The 11,844-nt window shown below is 42.3% G+C and overlaps 1 protein-coding gene across 1 annotated transcript; it reads right to left on the bottom strand.

The window, feature by feature from the left end:
• Positions 1–1,921: 1,921 nt before the first annotated feature.
• On the bottom strand, positions 1,922–4,943 carry LOC130362778 (thrombomodulin-like). Its single transcript, XM_056567786.1, has one exon. The coding sequence runs from the start codon at positions 4,269–4,271 to the stop codon at positions 2,571–2,573; it is 1,701 nt and encodes a 566-aa protein (XP_056423761.1). The 5' UTR covers positions 4,272–4,943; the 3' UTR covers positions 1,922–2,570.
• Positions 4,944–11,844: the final 6,901 nt, after the last annotated feature.

Genomic DNA, 11,844 nt, shown 5'->3' with positions numbered 1-11,844 from the left:
GGAGACCCTTTCTTAGGACTGTATCCACCTTTTCCAGCCCACCGGAGCACCGGAAAGCTGAACTAATTTATGCAGGATAAGTCATCAACTGCCGAGCCGAGAAGTTCGTGACGAATCGAATTTACTGTAAGTTCGCTCATCTCTACTCTGGGGCTTAGTGGCTGTACAAGTAAACAGCATTGGATATCAATATTTACTTGTGGAATAAATGTATCTGTTATTTCAAATGTGCTACAACTAAAAAAAACATTAAGGTGCATATATGTCCTGAAAGGGGGTTCTCTTGAGCATGTAGTATCCAATCGCTTTGTAGTATACGTAGTTTGGTAATCCGGTCTCAGAAATAAGATCCCCTTACATCCCACATGTCCCTGGACATGATATGACTACACAGAACTCTATGTCCACATACCTCACTGTACCAGCAGTGTTCCAGCTGTCAACTAGCCTGAGATCTGCTCCTGGAGACCCAAATAATGCTAAAATATATATATATATATATATATATATATATATATATATATATATACATATATAACAAAGGAGTATGACCACATCATATAGGTAAGTGTTTCCCAACCAGGGTGCCTCCAGCTGTTGCAAAACTACAACTCCCACCATGCCCGGACAGCCGTTGGCTGTCCGGGCATGCTGGGAGTTGTAGTTTTGCAACAGCTGGAGGCACCCTGGTTGGGAAACACTGATATAGGTAATTGAACATCCCTACATTTTAAGTCAGTATATGACAATAACTTAATAAAGTTATGTTCACACAGGATGGATTTTCTGGTAAGAAATCCAAAACAAATCGCCCCATGTAAACAACGCTTTACTCCTCTACCTTATTTATAAGTAAAATCAGAGAACCCCTTTAAAGGGGCACTCCTGTGGAAGACATTTTTTTTTAAATCAACTGGTTCCAGAAAGTTAAACAGATTTGTACATTACTTCTATATAAAAATCTTAATCCTTCCAGTACTTATCAGCTGCTGTATACGAAAGAGGAAGTGGAGTTGTTCTCTTCTGTCTGACCACGGTGCTCTCTGCTGACACCTCTGTCCCTGTCAGGAACTGTCCAGTTTGCTGTGGGGATTTGTTCCTACTCTGGACAGTTCCTGACATGGACAGAGGTGTCAGCAGAGAGCACTGACAACTCAACTTCCTGTGGAGCACACAGCAGCTGATAAGTACTGGAAGGATTACGTTTTTTTAATATGAGTAATTTACAAATCTGTTTAACTTTCTGGAACCAGTTGATTTAAAAAATAAATAAAAATGTTTTCCACCGGAGTACCCCTTTAAATAAAGTAAAACAATGACATTGTGTCTCTAGCACCAGGCAAGAAAATGTCATGTCAGGGGGGTCTGCTGGGAGTTTCTGTGGATTGCAGCTTTGTACAATATTAGTAAATAACTGGGATAATTGAAATATTATTGGTTACAATTGTTACAGCTCTTGGGAAGGTATTGGGAATATGCTGATCACATATCAGACTACCACCACCATTGTCCTGTAAGTACATTGTTTTGTAAGTTGCATTCATTTGTATGGAAAAGAAAGAATGGGAGAAAAAAATGAACGAAAGAGAGCAGAGTATAAAAGAGAGAGTGTATAAAAGAGAGAGGGCAGAGTGTAAAAAAAAAAAGATAGAGGGATATGATAAACAACAAAAATAGAGAATTAGAAAAGAGAGAAGGAATAAAAGGGATAAGACAGAGAAAAAAGAGTATCAAAAGGAAAAAGAGGTATAGGGAAAAAAGAAATAAAAGAGACAGTGAGAAAGAATAAAGAAGTGAGATATAAATATATAAGTAGAAAAATAATGAAAAATAGAATAAAGAAGTGAGATAAAAAAATAGAAAAATAGAGAGAGAATATATAAGTAGGTAGAAAAATAGAACAAAGAAGTGAGATAAAAAAAAATTAGAAAAATAGAGAAAAAATATATAAGTAAGTAGAAAAATAATTAAAAATAGAATGTGGGAAGAGAATAAATCAGAATGAAAATGTAAGAGAGATAAGAGAGCATAAAATAAAAATATAGAAAAAAGAGAAACAAAAAGAAAGAATAAAACAAGGGATAGAGAAAGGGAAAAAAGAAAGACTAAAAGTGAAAGAGAAAAAAGGTAGACAACATAGAAAAACACAGTGTGAAAGAGAAGAAAGAAGATAAAGTGTGATTGCTGTAGGGAATCACCCTGTGTACCATAAACCTCTGCTTCTTATCTGTATTCACTTCATATATTTACACTATTACATATATTACACATGTATAGATAACCTCTATGGCAGTGGTCTACAGCCTGCGGACCTCCAGATGTTGCAAAACTACGACTCCCAACATGCCCGGACAGCCAACGGCTGTCCGGGCATGCTGGGAGTCGTAGTTTTGCAAGTCCGCAGGTTGAAGACCACTGCTCTATGGTATCTACAGAACTCAAAGCACAAATTTGACCATGGGTCCTGGTTCAGTCTGTAGCCTGTGACTCCAGTGTGACTACAAGTCCCAGTCCCAAACTGGTCACTTGGCTTCTTCTTGATCTGAGGATGGTCCACATAAATGTCCCTATTAAAGTTTGTGTTGTGGCTCTGTCATTACTTGTTGGAGTACCACATCCTTCTCCGCATTCTTACACTTATAGTCCAGGGCATGCTCCTCTATGTAGTGCTTCCTCAACATGTGACAGAGGATGGCCAACAAGACTGTTAACATGGATATAATTCCTATACATATTCCCAATAACATGGCGGGCTGCACACTGTGGATGTCTGGGGGTCTGGAGGTGGGTGATGAGGTAGGAGGGGGTGTAGATGATGGGGGTTCTGTGTCACCTGATCCCTCAGGTGGTGGGATACATGTATCATCCAGGGCAGTGTAACCCTCAGGGCAAGTACATGAGTAGGAGCCAAATGTATTAATACAAAGCCAGTCACATATGGAAGACTCACACTCATCCAAATCACTGCAGATATTGTCCCCATCATCATTCTGATCCACTATGTAGCCTTCTGGGCATTTGCAGCTCTCATAGATGTCACATTCAGCCTCACAGAATGAGGTGTTGCAGAATCTTTTGCATTTTTGGGGATTTTTCTCATCAATGACAAACCCTTCATCACAAACACATCTGTAGCCCCCTGGGAAATTCTCACAGCCATGTTCGCAGAGGGTGAGGGGATGGAGACATTCTTCAATGTCCAGGCAGACTGACCCACAGGTATCTCCAGGGTCACAGGTCGCCTCCACCATCTCGAAACCAGGTTTACAGCCACAGACAAAGCCCCCAATTGTGTTAGTGCAGTGGTGCTCACAGATATTGGGGTTGGCTGCACAGTCATCAATATCTTCACATGTTTTGCCATCAGCTGCTAGTGTATAGCCTTCAGAACACATACAGAAGAACCCTGGTGGACTCGGATCTGGGACACAGTGCTGGCTGCAGGGACTGGGGTCACAGGGTTTGGTGCAGCCCCTGAGGTCAGCTTTAAGCTCTGACTCTGAAGGACACTTACACTCTGCAGTCCCTGATACTTCTACACAGTCCTGCTCACAGCCCCCATTCTCAATCAGACAGCTCCAGGGACCGGGGGTCTCCCTGCTCCAAGCCACAGTCCCATCACTTTTATCTACACAAGATAGGTTGGTAGTGATAGGGAAGGTGGAGATCTCTGCAATGGTGCCAGGTGGGACCACAGGGTCACCAATGGTGCCCATTCCAAGGGCAGGGTGATAATAGGTGATGGTGTAGCTGGGAGGTAAAGTAAGAGGAGAACAGGGTAAGGAATGACTTATCTCACACAGGTAGCCATCAGCCTTGTAGTCACAACTGGTCTCTTCCCAGGTGCCATCTTTATGCACAGTCACACAGAGGGGGGAGGCATCACACTTCTGCTCACCATTCCTCCAGTTGGTATAGTCAGTGTGATTGTCACCTGTCACCCACCTAAAGCCTCTCAGGGGCTGCAGCAGGTCTGTGCATTTGCTTCTAGGTGGGTGCTCCAGCCCTATCCACACCCTGGCATCTTCTTTGTGCGCCCTGGCCATGAACATAGAGATGGCATCGCCCTTCACCGAGTTCTTCACAGTCAGCAGTTGTCCCTTCTTCACTTTGCAGGACTTCTTGGCCTTGGAGTAACGCTGGGAATCCCAGGAGATAGAGAAACAAGTGGAGTCTAAGCAGACAAACTCCGAGGGGACTTCATCCAGTAAAGCCAGATGCACCAAGTGCATGGAGAGCAGCGCAGTCCAGAGAATGTGCAGCAGCAGCATCACCTCCAGGACACCAGGGAGCCAGCGCACACTTGGAAGAAGAGGAGAATGCGGGGAAAGTGCAAGTGTCCCGGCTCGGAAGTCCTAAAAGGTCCACAACCCTCTGAGCTCTGTGTCATGTCTCTAAGTTTGTGCCCAAGTTTATATGCTCCCAGCCCTCCCTACAGCCCAGGAGAAGAGAGGAAGGAAGGAAGTGCCTGGAAGGAAGGGCTGGAGCCGCCTGGGATGATGATGAGGAGGAGGATGATGAGGAGGATCTGCACAACTTGTAGGCAATGACCTGGACACAGTTCATTTACATTCTAGGGAGCTGCCTTTAAATCATCATCAGTGAAAGTGTAGAATAGGACAGGGGGAGGGGGAGGCACTTACTAATCATCACCCCCATCATCTGGGAGGAGTCCTGCTCCACTATCCACATCTGACAACCAGAAGTTCAGTAAGTTTTTTTCTAAAGTGCACACAGCTTGCTTCATGCCTCCACACCCTACAGAAGAAACATTGCAGAACTTTCCATGTTATCAGTCAATATGAACTATGATGCAAAGCTAAAGCTACATGCCCAGAAAGTCTACCCCTGTGTTTGCCAACCACTGTGCCTCCAGCTGTTGCAAAATTACTATTCCCATCATGCCCAGACAATAGCATGCCCAGAATGTCTACCCTGTGTCTCCTAATCATTGTGCCTCCAGCTGTGGCAAAACTACAATTCCTAGCATGTTGGATATGTCTACCCCGGTGACTCCTAACCAGTGTGCCTCCAGCTGTTGGAAAAACTACAACTCCAATCATGCCCAGACAGCTGCAAGCCCAGAATGTCTGTCCCTTTTTTTTTCCCATCCATTGTGCCTTCAGCTGTTGCAAAACTACAACTCCCAACATTCCCAGACAGCCGTTGGCATGCTGGGAGTTGTAGTTTTGCAATAGCTGGAGGCACACTGTTTGGGAACTGGCACTCTACCCTTTCATTGGTGGGTACTGCAGTCTGGGGCAGAGACTTCATGGAGGAGATGAGAGCAGTGACCGCACCACTGGAAACTGTTATAGCAGAAGTTTAGCGAAAGTTTATGCCCTATAGCAGTGGTCTCCAACCTGCGGACCTCCAGATGTTGCAAAACTACAACTCCCAGCATGCCCGGACAGCCAACGTCTGTCCGAGCATGCTGGGAGTTGTAGTTTTGCAACATCTGGAGGTCCGCAGGTTGAAGACCACTGCCCTATAGCTTTCTGGATTGGGAATATTAACCATTGTGCCTCCAGCTGTTGCAAAACTACAGCATGCCCAGAATGTCTACCCTGTGTCTCCTAATCATTGTGCCTCCAGCTGTTGCAAAACTACAATTCCTAGCATGTCGAATATGTCTACCCCGGTGTCTCCTAACCAGTGTGCCTCCAGCTGTTGGAAAACTACAACTCCCATTATGCCCAGACAGCTGCAATCCCAGAATGTCTACTCCTCTGTTTCCCAACTTCAATTTCCCATTATGTCTGGGCAGCTGCATGTCTTAACACTAACACATTGGTATTTTTTTCTCTGGAATTTTTTTTATCCTAAGGGAGAAATAAATGCAACAACATTTGGGAAAAAAAAAAAACATGCCATACCCCGAGCATGCCACTAGTGGGGGTAAAAAATTGCCACATGTAAAAATGCCATAAATGTATGGTGTTACAAACTTTCCTTAAAGGGGTACTCCTGTGGAAAACACATTTTTTTTTAATCAACTGGTGCCAAAAAAGTAAAACAGATTTGTAAATTACTTCTATTTAAAAATCTTAATCCTTCCAGTACTTATCAGCTGCTGTATGCTCCACAGGAAGTTGTATAGTTCTTTTCTATCTGACCACAGTGCTCTCTGCTGACTCCTCTGTCCGTGTCAGGAACTGTTCGGAGTAGTCGAGGTTTGCTATGGGAATTTGTTCTTGCTCTGGACAGTTCCTGACATGGACAGAGGTGTCAGCAGAGAGCACTGTGGTCAGACAAAAGAACTCCAGAAAGAAATACAACTTCCTCTTTAGTATACAATAGCTGATAAGTACTGGAAAGATTACGATTTTTGAATAGAAGTAATTTACAAATCTGTTTAACTTTGTGGCACCAGTTGGTCAAAACCTGTGCAGAGAAAAAGTGGTACAGTTGCCCACAGCAACCAATCAGATCCCTTCTTTAATTTTTTAAAAAGGCTGAAATATGAAAGAAGCAATCTGATTGGTTGCTATGGGATACTGCACCACTCTTCCTTTAGACAGGTTTTGATTCATCTTGTGTCAAAAGCTGTATGCCCAGAGGAGGAGAATTTTCAAAATCTGTCCAGATGAAAAGTTGCCCAGTTGCCCATAGCAACCAATTGGATCGCTTCTTTCATATTTAACAAGGCCTCTGCAAAATGAAGAAGCCATCCTTTGCACGAGTTTTAATAAATCTCCCGTCTAACCGTGTTTCCCAACCAGTGTGCCTCCAGCTGTTGAAAAACTACAACTCCCATCATGCCCAGGCAGCAGCAAGCCCGAAATGTGTGTCCCTTTTTTTCCCATCCATTGTGCCTTCAGCTGTTGCAAAACTACAACTCCCAACATGCCCGGACAGCCGTTGGCTGTCCGGGCATGCTGGGAGTTGTAGTTTTGCAAAAGCTGGAGGCACACTCTTTGGGAACTGGCACTCTACCCTTTCACTGGTGGGTATTGCAGTCTGGGGCAGAGACTTCATGGAGGAGCATGAGTTATAGCAGAAGTTTATGCCCTATAGCTTTCTGGATTGGGCATATTATTTAGGATCAGTTTTATAACATTTTTACACCTATATATTCTGATATAAAAGCCATTGGGATATATATATATATATATATATATATAGATAGATAGATAGATAGATAGATAGATAGATAGAACTGCACCAGAAAGATGATTGGTAGTCAGACTAAGGGTATGTTCACACTGATTAATATTTGTGCGGAATATTTGCGCGAAATTCACGTCCTAACCCCATAGAACTCAATGTAAATTTTTTTCAGTCCGCCACACTTTCGAGCGGAATTTGCGCGGATTTCATGTGGAATTCCCGCTGAATTCGTGCAAAAAAATAAATAAATAATGCATCCTATGCCACGCTGAATTCCGCACTGATTTCTATGCGGAATGTGCATGGCATTCCGCATAGAAATCAGTGCGGAATTCAGCGCGGCATAGGATGCATTATTTATTTATTTTTTTGCACGAATTCAGCGGGAATTCCACATGAAATCCGCGCAAATTCCGCTCGAAAGTGTGGTGGACGGAAACATTTTTTACATTGAGTTCTATGGGGTTAGGACGTGAATTCTGCATGAAGAAAGAACATGTTCATTCTTCATGCGGAACGGAATTCAGTGACAGAATTCCGCTAGCGGAAATTCCTCAGTGTGAACTGAGGAGCAGAAATTGAATTACATACTATGGGGTTTTTCACTGCTGAATGAATTGGAGAGGAATAAGCGAGCGGAATTACTCGCAGAAATTCCTCTCCAAACCTTCAGTGTGAACATACCCAAAATCTCATATTTAACACAGCTATAGAACTGTGTGATATGGAACAGCACAGCCAATATACGGCCATGTTTACACAAAAAACAACACAGCAGTAAATAGATAAAAACAGATGTTGCTCTGGACGCTTTTTTTTTTTTTTTATCCGCAAACTGCTCAAAATATTGGTCGAAAAGCCTAAGGCTATGTTTACACGGCAGAATGTTCATCCGAAAATATTTTGCACGGAAATGCCTCGTCTCTAGAAGGAATGGGAATCAGAATTTCCACGGCAGATGTTTCTGCCGTGGAAATTCCGCTGTGCGCACAGTGCAGCAGAATCCCATTGGAACGAATGGGATTCTGCTGCAGCGGAATTTCCGAGTTTAATCTTTTCCCTGGATTCCGTACGGAAGTTCCGCCGTGTGAACATAGCCTAAGGATTTCCTCTGACAGACCTTTTGTACAGCATTTTATTGGGATTTATTTATTTTTTGGCTGAAAAAACACCACAAAAAAAAAAAAAGAAAATTCCCACTCTCCATTAAAGGAGTAGTCCAGTGGTGAACCCAGTGGTGAACAACTTATCCCCTATCCTAAGGATAGGGGATAAGTTTGAGATCGCGGGGTTCCGACCGCTGGGGCCCCCTGCGATCTCCTGTACGGAGCCCCGACAGCCCTCGGGAAGGGGGCGTGTCGACCTCCGCACGAAGCGGCGGCCGACACGCCCCCTCAATACAACTCTATGGCAGAGCGGAAGCGCTGCCTTCGGCAATCTCCGGCTCTGCCATAGAGATGTATTGAGGGGGGTGTCGGCCACCGCTTCGTGCGGAGGTCGACACCCACTATGTGGCCGGAGAGCCGGGGCCCCGTACAGAGAGATCGCAGGGGGCTCCAGTGGTCGGACCCCCCGCGATCTCAAACTTATCCCCTTTCCTTAGGATAGGGGATAAGTTTTTCACCACTGGACTACCCCTTTAAGCAGTTTTTGTGATTCTTTGATCATGTTATTTAAAGATCTCAATTGAAGAGTGGGAGAATGCCAGAAAAACCCACACTTACATTTACACATACATTTTTTCCCCAACCTATAGAGAGAGGTCTATTGGAGGAAAACACTTCTAAGCATAAAAACATAGCTTGCAAAACTGCCACTTACACAAAAAAAAAAAAAAAAAAAAATTATTTTGGGTAGTTTTTCTATGTGAAAGCACCCTGAGGGCAGAATTAAACGTGACATTTTTTTTAATAAAAGCACAAAAGAAAAGAAAAAAACATATTTACCGCGTGGCTTTTTAATTTTTAGGCAAAAATTCCACGGCCAAATGTCAGCTCGATTTTTTTTTAATATGATTTCTTTGGAGCTTTTTTCACTTTTTAGTGGTTTTCTTTCAGCTCAGTGTCAATTTTTCAAAATCCCTGCATGCTTTGGTTTTGTTTTTAGTTTTTTTACCCAAAATTTGCCGCGTTTTTCTTCCCATAGACCTCTCTGTAAGTTGATAAAAAGTACCAGAAGGAACACGTGTACATAAATATGGACATTTTCCAAATCAGTTTTTCTTCCCCTCATTTATTAGAAATCCTTGAATCACATGATAAGAAAGTAACATGACTTGTAAAAACACAGGAAAAAAGTTAAAAAAAAAGAAAAATGCATGTAAACACTATATTGGGAAAATAAGAACACTAAAAACAGCTTCTTGAACTTTTTTAAGGGGGAAGTTTTTTTCAGGCAAAACAAAACAAAACAACCAACAAAACAAAATTTTTGTTAGACACAAATTTTGTTTGCCAATGGTTTTTTTTAGGCTGAAAAAAGGGTACACAATTTGTCCCCCTCTTTTTTGTCCTCCATGATGCAGTGATATTAGTCCATGTATTTGTGTGTGGCTTTTTTCCACTGCACTTTTCTCATGACAAGTCATGTGATTATTTTATCATGTGATTCAAAGGTTTCTATTGAAGAATTTGACGGGGTGGGTAGAGGGTGCCAAACACATGGGTATTTTCTTTTCTGGATTTTTTTTCATCCTATTAACCATCCTATTTTGACCTTGAGGACCTGACCAATTTTATTTTTGCATTTTCATTTTTTCCTCCTCGCCTTCTAAAAGTCATAACTCTTTTATATTTCCATCCACAGACTAGTATGAGGGCTTGTTTTTTGCGTCACCAATTATACTTTGTAATTACATCACTTCTTTTACCACAAAATGTACGGCGCAACGAAACAAATATTATTTATGTGGGAAAATTGAGCAGGCGTAAATGTACGTCATGGTGCGTTAAGTACCACGGCACCATGAAGTATATTTACGTCCATTGCCGTTAAGGGGTTAAAGGGGTTCCGGTGGAAAACTTTTTTTTTTTTTTTAAATGAACTTGTGCCAGAAAGTTTAACAGATTTGTAAATTGCTTCTATTAAAAAAATATTTATCCTTCCAGTACTTGTTGGTAGCTGTAAGCTACAGAGGAAATTCTTTGCTTTTTGAATTTCTTTTTTGTCAACAGTGCTCTCTGCTGACGCCTCTGTCTGTGTCAGGAACTGTCCAGAGCAGCATAGGTTTGCTATGAGGATTTTCTCCTGCTCTGGACAATACTTGATACGGGCATCAGGTGTCAGCAGAGAGCACTGTGGACAAAATAAAAAAGGAAATTCAAAAAGAAAATAATTTCCTCTGTAGCATACAGCTGCTAAAAAGTACTGGAAGGATACAGATTTTTTAATAGAAGTAATTTACAAATGTGTTTAAAGGGGTTATCCACCATAAGGTGATTTTAGTACATCCCTGGTAGACAGTAATGGACACGATTAGGAAGGATCTGCCCTTGTCTTGGGGATAAATGGCTATGTCATGAGATTACCATAACACTGTGGCTAGCTTTTTGCGAACTTGTATTTCCTGTTTGACTTTTCTTTTTTTTTTGCCTACAAATCCCACAATTCCATTTTCTTCCCTCCCACACATCAGCCACCCCACCCATTGAAACAAAAGACCTGTGGTTTTCAATCAGGGTGCCTAAAGCTGTTGCATTAGTTGCAGATTGATCTCTCTCCCACCAAGCGATCGCTCCACGCATTGAAGCAGACAGGATCCCTGTCATCAGCTGACTAGTGAGTCAGGTCTCGGCCGCATTGCAAGCTGGGAAAAATCTGAGACAACAGTCATTTTGTATGCTGTTAAAAAATAAATATTGGGGTGAAAATCACATAAGAATTGTGAGAAAACCGTCAGACACAGGTACAGACACTATATTATGAATTACACTAACTTTACAGCCCCTGTAGCATAGTCAAATAAAAAAAAAATCCTGGAATACCCCTTTAACTTTCTGGCACCAGTTGATAAAAAAAAAAAAAAAAGAAAGTTTTCCACCAGAGTACCCCTTCAAGGAATGCAACAAAATTGGGAAAGAAAGCACATCTAAAAATGCATGTAGGTATGGTGTTACGAATTTCCCTATTGACTCCCAGCTACCCCAACCCAAATCCCCCCCCCCCTTCCCAAAAAAATAAATAAAAGAAAAGAAAAAAGGAGGGTTTAGCTTGGGAAACACTCCCCAATCCCTTCTATGGCTGGGATAATCCACTGAGGTCCCCCGACTCCTCGCATGCATAGCAGGTTTTGGCAAGCCCCCTTTATTCATCTCTATAGGGGAGGGAGCAGAGATATCCGAATGCTGTACTTGTGTATCTCCTACACTAGTCATTCCCAACTAGTGTGCCTCCAGCTGTTGCAAAACTACAACTCCCAGCATGCCCGGACAGCCTTCGGCTGTCCGGGCATGCTGGGAGTTGTAGTTTTGCAACAGCTGGAGGCACACTGGTTGGGAAAGACTGTACTACACTATAGTACTCCTTTAATTAAGCATAGAAAGTAGGAATTAGTATCTAAAGCCACATTCATACTCGCACTTGCAGTGCAGTGTGGCACAACTGGTTTCCATTATATGTATATACCAAATCAAACAAGGAGATGGGAATAGAGTTTTGTTTTATGTTTATTTTACATATTGATTTTATCCTGGTTTTGGCAAAAACTAAATAATAAAGAAAGACAACAAACCCACC

The sequence above is a fragment of the Hyla sarda genome, chromosome 3 (genome assembly GCF_029499605.1).
Source record: "Hyla sarda isolate aHylSar1 chromosome 3, aHylSar1.hap1, whole genome shotgun sequence".
NCBI classification, from domain to species: Eukaryota; Metazoa; Chordata; class Amphibia; order Anura; family Hylidae; genus Hyla; species Hyla sarda.
The sequence above is the reverse complement of the archived record's forward strand: the minus strand, read 5'-3'. Positions and strand labels throughout refer to the sequence as shown.